At 53.0% G+C, this 15,535-nt stretch overlaps 2 protein-coding genes across 9 annotated transcripts in view; one reads left to right on the top strand and one right to left on the bottom strand.

Moving 5' to 3' along the window:
- The window catches only part of JARID2 (jumonji and AT-rich interaction domain containing 2), a 230,034-nt gene extending 221,726 nt beyond the window's left edge, over nt 1–8,308 (top strand). For all 8 annotated transcript variants that reach the window (XM_061398816.1, XM_061398813.1, XM_061398815.1 and 5 more), the window contains 5 exons: nt 393–575; nt 987–1,117; nt 1,381–1,564; nt 3,502–3,609; nt 6,373–8,308. In XM_061398816.1, coding sequence (XP_061254800.1) covers nt 393–575; nt 987–1,117; nt 1,381–1,564; nt 3,502–3,609; nt 6,373–6,525 — 759 coding nt within the window. In that variant the 3' untranslated portion in view covers nt 6,526–8,308. The remainder of the gene's footprint in view (nt 1–392; nt 576–986; nt 1,118–1,380; nt 1,565–3,501; nt 3,610–6,372) is intronic.
- Nucleotides 8,309–8,737: 429 nt separating this feature from the next.
- DTNBP1 (dystrobrevin binding protein 1) overlaps nt 8,738–15,535 on the bottom strand; it is a 101,182-nt gene continuing 94,384 nt past the window's right edge. The window contains exons 9-10 of the mRNA XM_061398821.1: nt 10,262–10,405; nt 8,738–9,125 (exon numbers count right to left, since the gene is read on the bottom strand). Of these exons, the coding sequence (XP_061254805.1) occupies nt 8,908–9,125; nt 10,262–10,405 (362 nt within the window). The 3' untranslated portion in view covers nt 8,738–8,907. The remainder of the gene's footprint in view (nt 9,126–10,261; nt 10,406–15,535) is intronic.

Raw genomic sequence — 15,535 nt, 5'->3', positions numbered from 1 at the left:
TGTACTGACAGCCTGATCTCAGGTCTTCTCTGGCCTCTGCGGCCCTTGTCGGGGTCTCCTCTCTCCTGAGCCCACAGCCCCCGTGCGGGGTACACCAACCCCCGTCCACCCTGGCCGTGCGGCGGGGACCCCAATCACCGCTGCCACGCCCTTATCTGAGGCGTTGCTCCCGGGCCTGTATCAGTTTAGAATTTACTCTTCCTCCACTTAGGAGTCACGTCTCTCTTATTTTCTAAAAGAGAAACAGAGAATCTGTAATAGGGAACATACTCTGTGTGGGGAGCCCGTCTGGAGGGCCAGTGTGTTGGGCTGCTGCCGCAGGCGGTCCTCAGGGAAAGCGAGGCGGGGGCGGGCGGCCCTGCGGGCGGGCGGCTCAGCCCATGTCTCCGCAGATCTCCCCGGAGGTGCTGTGCAGAGAGGGGATCAAGGTGCACAGGACGGTGCAGCAGAGTGGCCAGTTCGTCGTCTGCTTCCCGGGATCCTTCGTGTCCAAAGTCTGCTGTGGCTACAGCGTCTCCGAGACCGTGCACTTCGCCACCACCCAGTGGACGAGCATGGGCTTCGAGACGGCCAAGGTAGGCGGGTGGCCACTCCGCACGCGGCCTGCGTCCCCCAGCGGGGGTCTTGTTTGTAGATATGCTTTGATTTCTGACCGAGTCTGGGAACCCTAAGGCGTCTGAGAAGTTCTTCTGGGGAGGGAGAGTGGTTCGAGGCTTGTTAGCTTCCTGTAAATTGCTGAGTTCTCTTACTCAGTCCTGGGCTGTCGCTGCAGAGGTGTGAAAGGCAAACCCTGCCTTTGGCTGGCAGAGGACCTGCGGTCTTCCTCCGGGGAGACATGATCATTGTGTGGCTTTTGCATTGCTTTTCATCCAAATGGAATTTAGAATTTGAAAATTCAGATAGCACCACCTCCCCGGTAAAGGAAACCCTTGATAGCTGCCTAGAAATGAAAACCTGCCCTGAAGGGATGTGACTGCCCCTTCCAGGAGATGAAGCGTCGCCATATAGCTAAGCCATTCTCGATGGAGAAGTTACTCTACCAGATCGCACAAGCGGAAGCAAAAAAGGAAAACGGCCCCACTCTCAGTACCATCTCAGCCCTTCTGGACGAGCTCAGGTAACACGAGACAGTTCTAGGCCGGCCTGGCTAGGCCCGGCCAAGCATGGTTGGGGTGCGGCCCATCCTTTGTGGGAAAGCGCCGGCCTCCCGTTCCTGGGGCGCGGGTGGTGGCTCTTCTGCGCTTGGCCATGTGCCCTGCGGTCACAGCAGGCAGAGTGCGGCCGTCCAAGAGGCCTTGGGGCAGGTCTGGCCTTTTGACTTGGGTGCCCACCTGGGGACCCCAGCCCCTGTGGGCCCACTGACCCTGGGTGTCCTGGCAGGGATACGGAGCTGCGGCAGCGGCGGCAGCTCTTCGAGGCCGGCCTCCACTCCTCCGCCCGCTACGGCAGCCACGACGGCAGCAGCGCCGCGCCCGACGGCAAGAAGAAGCCTCGGAAGTGGCTGCAGCTGGAGACCTCGGAGAGGCGGTGCCAGGTGTGCCAGCACCTGTGCTACCTGTCCATGGTGAGCCCGCCCGCCCGCCTCCCTGCCCGCCTCCCTGCCCAGCGTGCCACCTGTCCATGGTGAGCCCGCCCGCCCGCCTCCCTGCCCGCCTCCCTGCCTGCCTCCCTGCCCGCCTCCCTGCCCAGCGTGCCACCTGTCCATGGTGAGCCCTGCCCCCCCAGTCTCTTTCCAGGCCTCTTGAAGCTTCTGTTCAGCCGCGTGATTGCTCTGATTGCCCCGAGGACTCTGAAGTCTGTCTGGTTAAAGCAGCACTTCCCATTCCCAGCTTTCTGTCTCTGGTCGGGGTTGGAAACCAGCGCAGTCCAGCCTGTCTGCCTTCTCTCTTGGCTGCTGAGCAGCCTCCACGAGGGGCTTGTCCGACCCAGCCTGGGGCTGAGTTACACGCCTCACACGCGTCCGCCCAGCCCAGCCCAGCCCCTCCGGACAGTGTGGCCACATCTCCCGCCTCCCTCAGGCAGCGGCCCCGACACGGGTCTCTGTAGCTGGTGGTGTAGGTAGCCAGGTCTGCCCCGTCAGCACTGCTGACTGCTGCCGTGACAGCAGAAGCGTCCTTCTCATAGTTGTAGAGGCTGGCATCCCGGGTCAAGGTGTCAGCAAGGCTGGTTCTCCCTGAGACTCTCCTGGGCGTGTGGACATCCACGTCCCCTGGTCTTCTCAGGGCCTTTCCTGTGAGTGCTTCTGTCTTAATCTCTTCTTGTCTTTGAAAGGATGTAAGTCATACGGGACCAGAATCCACCCTCCAACCTCATTTTCCCTGATTCTGTTTCTGACGCTCCTGCTCAGGATCTCCTGAGTTACTGAGGGTTAGGACATCTGCATTTGGGGAGGGGATGATAATTCAGTCCATGACAACCACATGTCCCATTTTATGTATTTCTTCTATTAGCTTTGTTTTCCCAGAGGCTTTTTAAAAAATAGAAATAAGAACCACGTTGTCTTTAAAACAAACAGGTCATAAGAATTTCCCCAGATTTTAAAAATGTTTTGTGAACCTCACTCATGAAAGCTGCATAGTTCTGGGTTTGTTCGCCTTGCGTTGGGGGGGGTGAGCCTGGGTGAGTACTGTGACCTTGTGTGGCCCTTGTCCCGCCCTTGTCCCTTCCCGTGGGTTCTGAGGATGGCACAGTCCCTCAGAAAGCTGACCTTCAGAGTGGTCACCAGTATTTCTTAGCCTGTTATTTAAAAAGCACATATCCTGAATTCATGGGTAAAAATTGAGGTTTTATTTCTACATGCTTTTCGTTACTCAGGTTATTTACTAAGGGATTTGTGCATTTCTGTTCACTGTTTTGTATTTTTGTCTGGTTCCATCCTCAGCTTTGAGTGGTGTGTTCTGCCAGTAAGCATCATTTCCTTATACCTGTAGCTTGGTTTCTTGTCTTTGCTTAGAAACCTCAAGGATAGGAAACTTAGGTGTTTACCAGAGTCCCGCACACAGCCCGGGACGTCAGCACGCCCACAGAGCAGCTCAGGCCAGATGCAGCCAGGTCCTTGGGATCGGGAGCCGTGCGGGCTGGAGTGTGGACAGAGGCCGGCCCCTCGGGAGGCGCGACTGGCTGGGCTGCCCGAGCCGCTCAAGAGCAGGAGACACTGTCACAGGTGTTCAGGGTGACCATCCTGGCATCTTTTATCCTGCGGGAGGTTTTGAACCAACAGTCTCAGGAGCCCTTAGACCCCGTAGCCCTGGCCGCCACGCTCTGACCCGGGCAGCAAAGCATGGAGAAGCCAGAGGGCCCTGAGGCCGCCCGGTCGCAGCTCCTGCTTGATGATGCCTTGACGTCCACTTGCTTTTGCGGCAGTGTCCTGTGTCTCTGGGCCACAGATGCCTCCGGCCCGGGCGGTGGGCTCCCCTGCTCTGCTCTTGAGAGCCTGCCACCCTCCTTGGGGCGCCCTTGCCTGCCCCGCGTGCCTCAGCCGCACTGCCTCTCTCCCCACAGGTCGTGCAGGAGAACGAGAACGTGGTCTTCTGCCTCGAGTGTGCCCTGCGCCACGTGGAGAAGCAGAAGTCCTGCCGCGGCCTGAAGCTCATGTACCGCTATGACGAGGTCAGTGCCTCCACAGGGCGACCGCCCGCCCGCGTGGCCCCACACCCAGCCTGCTTCCGGGCACCTCTGGCCCAACATGGTGGGGAAGCAGCTCTGTGGGTCGAGACGGGGCGAGCAGGGTCAGCCGGGGCTGCACTGGCCCGGAGAGGCTGGCAGCTGGGGCTCGGGGACTGGCATCCTCGTCCATGCCCCTCACGTCCCGGCGCACCCACCCGCAGCGCCCCCGGCCCGTGGTTCACAAGCAGTGTGCATTGACACGTGAGCACCCCACTGTCTGCTGGGAGCTGTGCCGTCCCCTCTGGCTGGGGCAGATCAAGGGGGAGAGCGCAGGACTCGGGCCGAGTCGCTTTCCTGCTGGGGCTCCAGGAGTGTCTGGGACATACCGTGATGATGTCCGCGCACTTCTGCCTGCATTGGGGTCCCTCCCTGCAGCTGCTGGGGTGGTGCTGTGGTTTGGGGTGTGGTGAACCGTGGGGCCCGTGGCCGCCCACCGAGCTGCAGGCAAAGCCCGAGGGGGTGGTTCTGGAGCGCCCGGGCCCTTGTCGTCACCTGGGCCTTGGCAGAGCCGAGGGTTAGGAGCAGAAAGCTTTTAGGGTTAGGTTTCTGCTCCTAAAGCTTTCACCTTCCAAGTAAGTCCCAGTTGCACTCTTTCTAAAAACCCATTGTCCCCAGAGGCAGGAACAACGTGCCATCTGTGTGGCCAGTCTCTCCCCTCCAGTGGGTAAGGGCCGGGTGCTGCCTTCAGCTGTGAGGAGCACCTGGATCTCTGCCCCCAGAGCGGCTGGCACGTGGCCCCCCTGTTGGCTGTCCACGTGCTTCCAGGCTGCCCTGCGATCGTGGTTTCAGATGACGTACAAGCGTGTAGCTCCGGGGACACATGGCCCTGCAGCTTTTCCTCTGCACTGACTCAGAGCCCTTCTTGGGGGTCACCTTGGGAGCCTGCTGCCGGGACCCCCAGTGCCCCTGCTGGCCCACCCTCCTGTCCAGCTGTGAGCCCCGCCTTCAGGGTGGAACCTGCTGGCTCCCCCCCCGCCCCGGGGAGGCGCGTCCCATAGAACACGTCAGAGCCCCAGGTGAGCCAGGCCAGGTGCCCAGGCCTGATTCAGGCGGCTCTGGGGGTGCCCTCGGGGGCTCAGGCTGTGGTCAGATTTGATAAGAAGCCTTTGGCTAAATTATAAGATTAGAAAGCTGGAAATAGATCTCTCTGCATCTTCTTTGTCTTCAAAGAGCATGTTCAGCAAAGGCAGTAACCACTTTGCTCTCCCTGCTTCTTCACTTGAACAGCAAATGTCAGAACATGGTTAAAAATAAACTCTCATGTCTGAGTCAGAGCATCTCTGGCAGCTCGCAGGGTGCAGCCGGCGGCGCTGGGGCTGCTTAGATGATTCTGAAGCTCGATAAGAGGTGGGTTAGTTTCCACCTCCAGCCCATTTTGGAGCTTGGTGTTTTGATGTGACCAGAATCCTGGAAAAGAATCACATATGTAGGGTCTGTCAGTCTGAAGCTTAATCATTGGTTCTCATGAGTAGGGAAGAGAAGGTTTTTATAAGCCTCCCAACTGTGCCAGCAGCCTAAATTTATTTTAGTAAATGAAAATCACAAATCAGTTCCCTATTGAGCTGAACTATATTATTATTATTAATTGGGGAATTTCCAGCTCTGGGTGGGATTCCAGAAATGGCTCATGAGACCAGAGCCCTGGTTCTGAGCCCCAGCACTCAGGTCCCTACTGTCCAGCCTTCTGGTCACACAGGCAAAGATGTGACCTCTGACCACACAGCCCTGCTGCCAAGGCGGCTTTAGCTAAGGTAGCTGGTCTTGAAAGAAGCTCGTCTGCTCATTCTTCATTAGTGTGTGTATTGTAAGTGATTTAAGCGGTGTGCAGCGCCCAGCCTGAGCCAGGACTAGGCCGACCCTAAGCGTGCATGACTGAGTGGCCTCCTGTCCCCGTGGCTTCCTGTTCTGTCCGTCCATCCTTGGCTCAAGCAGGTGCTCTGGAATGTATGTCAGGACACATGCCATTTGGATAGTCTTCCCTGGGGTTGCTTGTAAACCTGGATGTAAGTTGAGTTGTGTTAGTTACACGTGGGTTTTTGATGCCCAACAGGTAGATGGTTCTCTTGTCCTGTTGGCTCTTGTTGTGGAGGGAATAACAAGCATTTGTGGACAAGTGTTTGTGTGCACGAGTAGGTCAAGTAGGTTTCAGTGTAGCCAGAGAAACAAGCGGCCCAGACCCGTCCCCATCCAGGGCGCGCAAGTCTTTCCTCACTTCCCAGCCGTCCCCCACCCCGCGTCCCCAGCGGTCCCAGAGGCCTCTAAGCCCCGGGAGGTGCACAGGGGCAGCTGCAGGAAGCCCTCTGCTGTATTGTTTAGGGGGTGAGGGACCTCGATAGGAACGCGGCCTTCAGCAACCTGTCCCACGGTGTGTGTTGGTTATGGGGCTGCAGAAATTGTTTCCCACCATGGCGGGGGCGGGGGGTGCTCCTGGGCTCCCTGAATGGGGAAGGGAGGGGTGGGAGGCTCTATGCGCCTCTCTGGATTCCACATGAGAAAAGGCAGGTTTCCCCCAGAGAAGGAAAGTTTTAATTTAGGTGCCTGGTTAGGGGCTTCCGTCTCAGAAGTGTTGTCCCAACCACAGCCCACCCTGGCCCTCCCCACCCCTGGGCGCCGCCGCTGCCGCCGCTCTGTTTGATGACGGTGACGGCCTGGGGATGGCGCTCTTCCGTTTGCTAACTCTGTGTCTTCCTTTTCAACCCGAAACAGGAACAGATTATCAGCCTGGTCAATCAGATCTGTGGCAAGGTATCTGGTAAAAACGGCAGCATTGAGAACTGTCTCAGTAAACCCACACCAAAAAGAGGGCCCCGCAAGAGAGCCACGGTGGACGTGCCGCCCTCCAGGCTCGCATCCTCCTGAAGACGCCAGCGCCGTGGGCGAGGGATAGACATTATTTTGTAATTATTATATTCTAGTTTGGAGTACTTGCTGTAGGATACAAGCTGTCTTTGCACTAGCTCTAAAGAAGATTTTCTTCTGGTTTTAGAGAACTAATTTTGTTTTAGCATTAAACTGTTGAACTTTTTTTTGTACTTAGAATACCTAGATACTGCAGTCAGATTTTTGAAACTGCCGTATATTCACTGTTTTAAAACCCTTGAGGGGCTGTATTAATTTGTATTGCCCCTTGTGGCTGACAAAAAAGCCTTTTTGTTTGATTTTTTTTGTGTTTGTTTTTTTGTTTCTGTTTTTTTTTTTTTTTTGTAATTGTTGGGGGAAAAAAGGCTTTTTAACCCATTTTTGAAGAGGGTGAAGTTTGGAGAACAAATTTTAAAACCATCAGTCATGTGAGCAGATTTTTTTCTAGAGAGGAAAAGGGATAGACACATACACACACACATAACAAAAAAAAAACTTGAACGAAATGGCTTTACTTTGGCTGTCTTTTCTTCTGTCACGTGCGGGATGAGTTTGTAAGTGTTAAAAACCGGAGAATCCCCATTTTGTTTCTTTGGGCGGTTGTGGCAGCTGAAGGCGGACGTTGTTTCCTAACCATAGGCAAAATGAGGAGGTCAGAGCCACTGGGCTCTCTCTACCAGCACTTCACTATGCATCTGTTTAAGGAGAAAGGAAGAGAAGACTGCCTGCCTGCCTTGGAGGGGTCGCGTGAGGGAAGCCTGTGCCTGATTTCATTAGGAAATCCATTCTGTTCTTTTCTGGTGCTGTTGGCTACTTTATCAAAAAACCCTTCAATAGCATCCTTAAGAAAAAAAAAAGGAAAAAAAAAGTGATTGAAGCCGGAAGTGCTTCTTTGTCATGGATGTGCAATCTTTCTAACATTCCATCTTCATCTCACCTGTTTGTTGTTTTACACCTTCACAGGTCAGCATTAATTTTTCTTTTTAAACTCGTTTCGTTGGTGATCACATCTAGAGCCACTCGGAGGTCTGCGGTTCTTTTTGAATGTGAAAATGCATCTGCGCTCATCTGGTCTATTTTTTCTCTTCATGTTGTAACAAAAAGAAAAAAAGGAAAAAAAAAAAAAAAACCCGTCCCTTTTGTACATACGCCTGTAAATTGTTTCAAATACTTGAGCCTTTTTCTGGGTGGGGGAGGGGAGGGCGCGAGGACAGATGAAGAAAAGCCTTACACTTCCGTTTCTTCATCGGGTGGACTGGATGCTTACAGGGTTTTTCTTGTAACATTTATAAGTGCTGCTTACATCACTGAACAACAACAAGAAAAATAATAATGGAGTAGCTGTTGCCCTTCTCCGGTTGTGTGTACAGTATGTGTGGAATAAAAAAGGGAACCTGTTTTCACAAGCTGTTCTTTGTTTCATGATCGGACTCCGCGGTCCCGCAGCCGCCCGCGTTGCACTGAGCTGGCCGGCGGGCTGTCAGCAGCGTCCTGTGGTGCACTCGGCCGTCGGCGCCGAGGACGGAACTGTGTTGGCGTGTTAAGTGACATGAGCAGAGTCGTGTTTCCAGTGTGCTCGTCCGGTTTCTATGGCCTTGCTGTGTACTGGCCCTCTTGGACAGTGAACTTCTGCCTCCGGCTTACGGTCTGACGTTTTAATTTATTAGCGCTGCTCTGCACCCCTCCCTCGGGAGGGAAGACTTTTCATGTTGTTTATTGCCAGTTTTTGTTTACTTTTCAGGTTTGTACTACAAGGTTTAATAATAAAACAAAGTTTTTTGGACACCTGTTTGTCTTGTGGAAGATGAGTGAGTGGAATCCGCTCTTTTCTGATCCGAGGGTCCACCCCCTCGGCCAGGGAGCGGCGTGAACACCGAGTTGTAATCTCATTTTCTGACAGTGGTGAGTGGTGGCGGGGGAAGCACAGCCCTCTGGTACCAGGGTCTGCTCAGGAGTGAAACGGCGTGGGGACTGGGCCCGTGTCCCCCCCGTGCCCAGGTGTGCTGCGCTGTGAATAAACTAGGGACTGCTGTTGGACTTGACCATTCTGAAACCACCAGGTGAAAACCCGAACTTCGTTAGAGCTGAGAGGAGGCACGACTTCCTACCTGTAAGGGGCCTTGCTCCTCAGCGCTGAGCTGGTGTGGACGCCAAGCTCCCCGGCCCCACCTGCAGAACGCGTGTATTTAGCAGCCTTTCTGTACCAACTGGCTGTGTTTAAAGTTCTCAGACTTTATTGTTAGCTGTTCTTGCAGTCACTTGCCTCACATTGTCAACTGTGTAAAAAACCAAGAGCCCCCCTCAGTCCACCTGCCTTCACCACGGGCCTCTGTGCACGGCTGCATCGTCCTTCAAAGGTGGTCGGCACGCAGGCGCCCGGGTTTAGGAGTCACTGTCATCGCTGTGTAAGGTGGCAAGGGCAGTGTCCACCTCCACGCCCTCCTCGTCAGACTGGACCACGGGCGACTCCCCGCCTTCGCTGGGGTCGCGGGAGGCCGGGTCGGTACCGGGTGAGGACGAGGAAGGTGGTGTGGCTGGGGCCTGGGAGGGAGTGGGCACCTGGAGAGTGACTGCATCCTGACCGGGGCTTGCCTCAGGCCCTGGGGAGAGAGCAGAGGAGAGCCTGTCATGGAAGTCCTGCATCTCAGCATTGCTGGCGACCACGAGCGTTTGAACTTGCAGCTAGTCCAGGGGGCGGAAGTTCTCTGTTCCTGCAACATGCAGGAAGCCCGTGTAGAGCTCGGTGGCTCCCGGAGGCCACCTGGTGCTCCAGCTGACCCTTCCGCCACTTGTGGCCGGTGGAAAGACCCCGAACCCTCCCCACAGCCTCCAGTGGCACACCACGCTCAAGACCCAGTGGCAAGCTCTGAGGTGCGACTCGCGTTCCTCATAACCGTGACAAGCTGGGTTTACCTCTTTATAGCCATTTCAAGGAAATGGACCTTAGGAGAAAAACGCTTGTGGAGCCTCTTACAGGAACCAGACCCTCACACGGATGATGGGAGTCCTTTCCTGACGCTGGGGAGGGGAGGAAGGAGCTGCTCTGTTGGAAACACAGGTCAAGGGGAAGCCCCCTGGCCTGACTGAGGACGTGGAGCCCGTGGTGTGGGACCACCAGGTAGGAGGCAGTGCTGTGAGGGGCTGGCCTTCCCATCTTTCGGAGCATGGAAGAAACACGTTCTCCGTGATGACAGCCTCCAAGCCCACCCACCCAGGAGGAATGGTCTGAAATTTACCGTGAGGCCAGGTATAGTGCCGGAGCATCAGTACAGATCTAAACGAACGTGAGGTTCTGGTAAGTTATTAAATGGAGAGAATGTGCCTGCAGGATCACCTCTAGTTTTTAAAACGTAAGCTGACGGCTAAACACACACCTTGGCCTTGCCCCCAGCATCGAATACCACCTGCTGAACGGGGAGAGCGGGGTGCCACACAGACCTCCCCTCCCCAAAATCTAGTGCCTAACCACGCAAACCCAACTCAGGTTAACTTTGGAGACAGGGGAAAATAAAAATGAAATTTTAAGAAAAACTCCCTGTTTGCTGAAGGTATCTGGGAAAAGCACTGAGAATCTTTGAGAAATTAGTGACTGCAGCCGCCAGTGCGTCATGTGTCCACGTCTGTGACGCCAGACTGTGCGGGGAATGGGGACAGCTGGGCGCACAGTGTCTGAGTGAGCCAGAGGGATATCACGGTGGTGAGAGTGACTATGTCTATGCAGGCTTTTCATCCCTACCTGAGATAGGGGACAGCAGGGTGTTCTCCTCGCCACCAGAATTCAGGAAGACATCCAGGGCCTCCTGGTCAGAGATATCCATCAGATCCATCTGCTCCAGCATGTCCACGTTCACCTCCATGGACGACATGCTGCCCATGGGCTCTGCAGGGACCGGCACGAGAGGAGGTTAGGCTTTGCCCCGGGTGAACTCCCACTGCATTAGGTATTAGCATGTTGTGTTTTCTGGGTGTAAAATACCTTCTACTTCTATCTTCAAAATTGATTTTGGAGGAATGTATTATTGACATGTCCCAGTTTGGTGGTGGTTAAATCCATCCTAGCTTAACCATGGTTACTGTTACCTCTTAGACCTTCCACAGCAGATCCTCTTTTCATCCCCAGCCATGTGCCTGCATGTGCTGAAGGCAACCCTTTCTGCAGTAAACAATTGCAACTCAAAAGAGGCTGACATTCCTGCCAGACACCCCTGACGGTGGTCACCTCTAACTTTATTACAGTTCCATTTGGCATCTTCCCTGCCCTTACAACATTTCTCAGGTCTTCCATCTTAACAACTGATCAAGGTTGGGTCTGCCGCAAGCTGGCGAGTTGGAAAGAGCTTCCAGTGATAAAAGCACCAACTAGGAAAAAAAACTCAGCCCACCAGCATAAAGACGCTACAGGGCAAGGAGTCTGAGCCTGGTCAGGGGTGTGTCCAGGGGTGTGTCTGGAGTTCTGCGATCCAGAAAACTACGAGCCAGGTAGCTTAAGTAGATGGTACCTGTCACAAGGAGATACAAATTTCTGGATGTGGACACATCTTTAACCTGGGTCTCAACAGGAATATAAACTCAACACAAAATCCAGTCCAGTCTAGAAGTTCCAGCACACACATCCCTGAGTGAGGGTCAGCAGAAACAAAGATTATTAAAATCTTTCCCCAAGAATCTAAATGGCTTTAATTATCTTAAAGATTAGAATCAGATAAGGAACACAGTGTCAGAAATCATGACAGGCATTTGAAAAGAGCCAGATAGGATTTTTCCAAATAGGAAAAATCACTGTGGCACAAGTTAAAAGTTTTGCTAGTAAACTAGAAGACAATAAGTTCTCCACTACATAGCAAAGAAATAAACAAGTGGAAGTATGAAAAAGTGCAGAAGTTTCACAGTTCAAAATGCGAGTGGAGACTGTGGGGGTGAGTATTGTAAGATGCTGATGATCTAGACTTGCTGCAAGATCTGACATCCCAGACTTAGGAGCAAAACACATTCCAAGCAAGGTAGATAAACAATCACCTGAACTGCAGTGAAACGATGAACATCAAAGAGAAAAGGCAGATTAGGAAAGATGAGGAGGTGCTGGCAGCTTCTCAACAGCAGGAAGCAGAAGACAGTGGAATGATAAGTTCAAAGAGATGAACTAAAGACCATCTCTCAAACTAAGAGATGTGTGAAATGCCCCCTGAGCCTGCTCTCCGGAGAGGCCGGACCAGCGGGGGTGTGGGGGCCCAGGAGGGAGGCACGTTGAGCGAGGACCGCATCTTAAGTGAGTAAACATAAAGCTCTGAATAAAATGATAGCTAACTCGGGGCCTTTACTCCAACCAGACTGAAGGACTGGATGATGCCGATGGGACGGGGCACGAGGTGAGAGCTTCGTCCCGTGGGAAGGTAGGAATCTGCTGTCTCGGGGCCTGTGGCATAGTGCTGGCACAGGTGAAAGGTTGGGGGGGAGACCCCTGGGACAGTGGAGACAGCCACCCCAGGTGGCAGAGCCAGGTGGCACCTCCCGTCAGCGCCACCCTTGGCTGCTAGAAGTCACAGCCACTTAATGGGCACACTGGGCGGTGCCATCCAAGGGTTCCTGCAAGGCTGGCCTGGCGGGCGACCTGCCGACACAGGTCGAGCCTGCTCCCCTTGGGGCTGCCTCCTGGAGAGACGGGGGGACTGCTGGAAGGGGAAGGGGCACACGGGTCCTCTCTGGGGCTGGGGAGGCCTTGATGGCTCTGGGCTTTTTTCCTTCAGTTTTGAAAGCACAGTCTCCCTTTTTTCTCTCTCTGGCCATCCTCTTACAAAGGGGAGGGGGGAAAAAAAACGGGACTGAAAAGCATAGGAAACATTTTCAGGAAAGTAGAAAGCACCAAATAAGGCAGTAATGAAGCCAATTTTATAATCTGTTCTGTGGCAAATTGGTTGATTTAACATTTGCTGTGGTCACTGCCTGCCCGGCTTCATCACCATCTCATTTGGTGCTTTCTAGTTTGCTGAAGATGGAAAATGTTTCTTATTAGTGATAAAAGTCTAGTTACATTCTGCTCATAGGAGACACTCAAAATATTAGAAACATTTCAAATGTAAGGAAAAACAGGAAGTCAGCAAGCAAATAATTAAAGGAGAAAGCTGATATGGCTGTATTACTATCAAAATTTAAGAGGAAAGAAAAGCAATATTGGGGTAAAGCATAGCATTTAATAATTATTTTAAATTCAATTCACCAGTAAGGTAAATCAAAATTTCTGTGTGACTATATATTTTGCGGTTTTATTTTGAAAGTAAAATATGGAAGCACGACAAGGAAAATGTAAGGAGTCCATCATAATTGAGGGGGAAAGGAAGGTTTAATGTACCTCTGATAATTAAGCAACCCAAAATGGATATTAATAGGAAACATCTGAACAGGCCAATTTACAAGTCGTCTGAAACGTACACTTACAGATCCCCATGCCTGTCACCTAGAATCTTGTTCTTAACTACACACAAAACATGTAGGAAAATACTCTAAAAGAACATAGTGTCAGTCTTGAATCAAAGAAGAAACCCCCTTTTCCAGCCACAATAAAATTTAGTATTTAAAAAACACTTCTAAACAACTTCACAAGTCAAATCTTGATGGAAAAAAATTTTAAAAACTCAGGACTATTACCAAAATTTAGAGACTATTCTGTGTACAGTTTACCAATAAGAAAGAGTAAAGACACAAGTTAACAGCCTGAGGGCTGCAAAATGCAAACCTGACCCCAAGGTCTGCAAAGACTGAAAAGCATGTGGGTCTGAAGATGAGACAGAATCTAAACAAATCCATCGGAAACACAAAAGGAAAGCAAACCTCTAGAACTGTAAGAGAAAAATACTTGAGCTCTTCGTCAGGAAAGCATGGGTCCCTGACAGTGTCAGAAGTTACACCCAACACAGGCCAGATAAGTGGAAAAGTGGAACCGAAGAGGGCCTCAGAAACACTCAGGAATGTACTGAGGCCTCAGGAACAGAGTGGAACAGAGAACGGTGCGCAGGCAGTTGCTGCTGTGAACTGCAGGGAGAGCCTTCCTTCCCCACGGACACGAACCAGCTGGCGGTGGCTTGAGGCACCAAATGGAAAATGGAAAACAGTTGAACTTTTGGAATAAAACAGCATAATGTTCTTATAACATGGAGGGAAGGGCTTCCTAAACTACAGTGGGCTCAGCTGGTCACATTAAGAATAAATGCATTTTGCAAAGGCCACACTGGAATAGCCACAGATATAATCGGGAAAGTCTGGTAAGACTCTAGGGAGACAACCAACCCGTAGAAAGATGGACAGTCAAGGAAGTGCATGTTAAAACCAAAAGAGTGGCAGAAGTTGAAGTGTCTGACACAACTGTTGACAGAGCTGTGGAGTGGCGGGCATGCACGCTGGGCGAGCGTGAGCTGCCGTGGTATCCTGGCGAGCACTGTGACGGCACCCACCACAGTTAGACAGATGCTTGCCATGTGACCAGGTAACCACTTTCCTAGTGACATATCCTAAAGAAGCGGGTTACAAGCTGTGGACCCAAGACGTGCGCTCCTGACAGGCACTTTCAAGTTCTCTGCTTCTGCTGCAGGCGCCCTGAAAGTGCTGAGCTCAGCTATGTGGCAGAGCGCAGCTGCTGTTCTCTTCGCAGCTCCCCTCCCCTCCCTTCGTGGCCTGCTGTCTCATGATACTCAGATCTGTGGTGTTTGTCCCTTATGGACTGAATGCGTGCCCTAACCCCCTTGGGAGGTGGCTCAGCTGGTAAAGAACCTGCCTGCAATGCAGGAGACCTGGGTTCGATCCCTGGGTTGGGAAGATCCCCTGGAGAAGGGAATGGCTACCCACTCCAGTACTCTGGCCTGGAGAATTCCATGGACAGAGGAGCCTGGTGGGCTGCAGTCCATGGGGTCGCAAAGAGTCAGACACGACTCAGTGACTTTCCCACACACACCTTGCGGGGAGGTGATTATTTGAGATGAAGTCCTGAGGGTGGGGCCCTCGGGATGGGAATCACTGCCCTCCTGAGGAGAGACCCCAGAGCCCTCACCGTAACCAAGTAAGCTCCAGAATGGTGCGAGAGAGACATTTGTGCATAAGGTGCCAGTCTGAGGTGGTGGCACAGCAGCCCAAGCAGACCAGGGTGGCGTCCCTAACCCATGCCCGACCCTGAGGACACGCCACAGGGAACAGATGAAGATAACGGTGGGACTCGGCAGGCGGACAGAGGAGACGAAGAGGCCACACTTGATCTGCACTGCTGGGGCTTCCCTGGTGACACAGTGGCTGAAGACCGCGTTCCTAGTGCAGGAGGCCTGGGTTTGATCCTGGTCAAGGAACTAGATCCCACGTGCCGCAACTAAGACCTGGCACAGCTCAGTTAACCCATCAGCACACAAACGGCACTGCTGACCTCAATTTAAAAGCACCGTGTCCACACCACAGCCTTCAGTGCCTCTGACACATTCACACCTTAGTGTCTTCTCTACATGCTTTTCCTTCCTCATTCTTTGATTTCTTTAACCTCTCCTGCAGGGGCACAGAGAGTTGAATGACAGGGACCGGAGTGAGGGTAACATTAATTACGGGGCTTCAATGAAGGGGCAAGGTATGGAGACCAGGGCCAGGCAAAAAGAGGAAGGCTGAGCACAGAGGCATCTGGGAGGGAGCGGGGCTTCCCCGGTGGCACCAGTGGCAAACAATCGCCTGCCAGTGGAGGAGACATGAGAGACACGGGTTTGATCCCTGGGTCGGGAAGATCTCCTGGAGGAGGGCATGGCAACCCTCCAGTATTCTTGCCTGGAGAGTTCCATGGACCTAGAGGAGCCTGGTGGGCTACAGTCCACGGGGTTGCAAAGAGTGGACACGAGTGAAGTAACTTGACACACACACATGCACAGGAGTTTGCAAGGGGTTCGGAAGGCCAGGAAGCCCAGGACACCTCTCCACACTGGCGCTGCTCTGGAGCCGGCCCCTCCACAGACATGAGCATTCGCACATCTGTATGTACAGCACAGCACCG

Source organism: Bos javanicus, chromosome 23, assembly GCF_032452875.1.
Source record: "Bos javanicus breed banteng chromosome 23, ARS-OSU_banteng_1.0, whole genome shotgun sequence".
In the NCBI taxonomy this organism is placed as follows: Eukaryota; Metazoa; Chordata; class Mammalia; order Artiodactyla; family Bovidae; genus Bos; species Bos javanicus.
The sequence above is the reverse complement of the archived record's forward strand: the minus strand, read 5'-3'. Positions and strand labels throughout refer to the sequence as shown.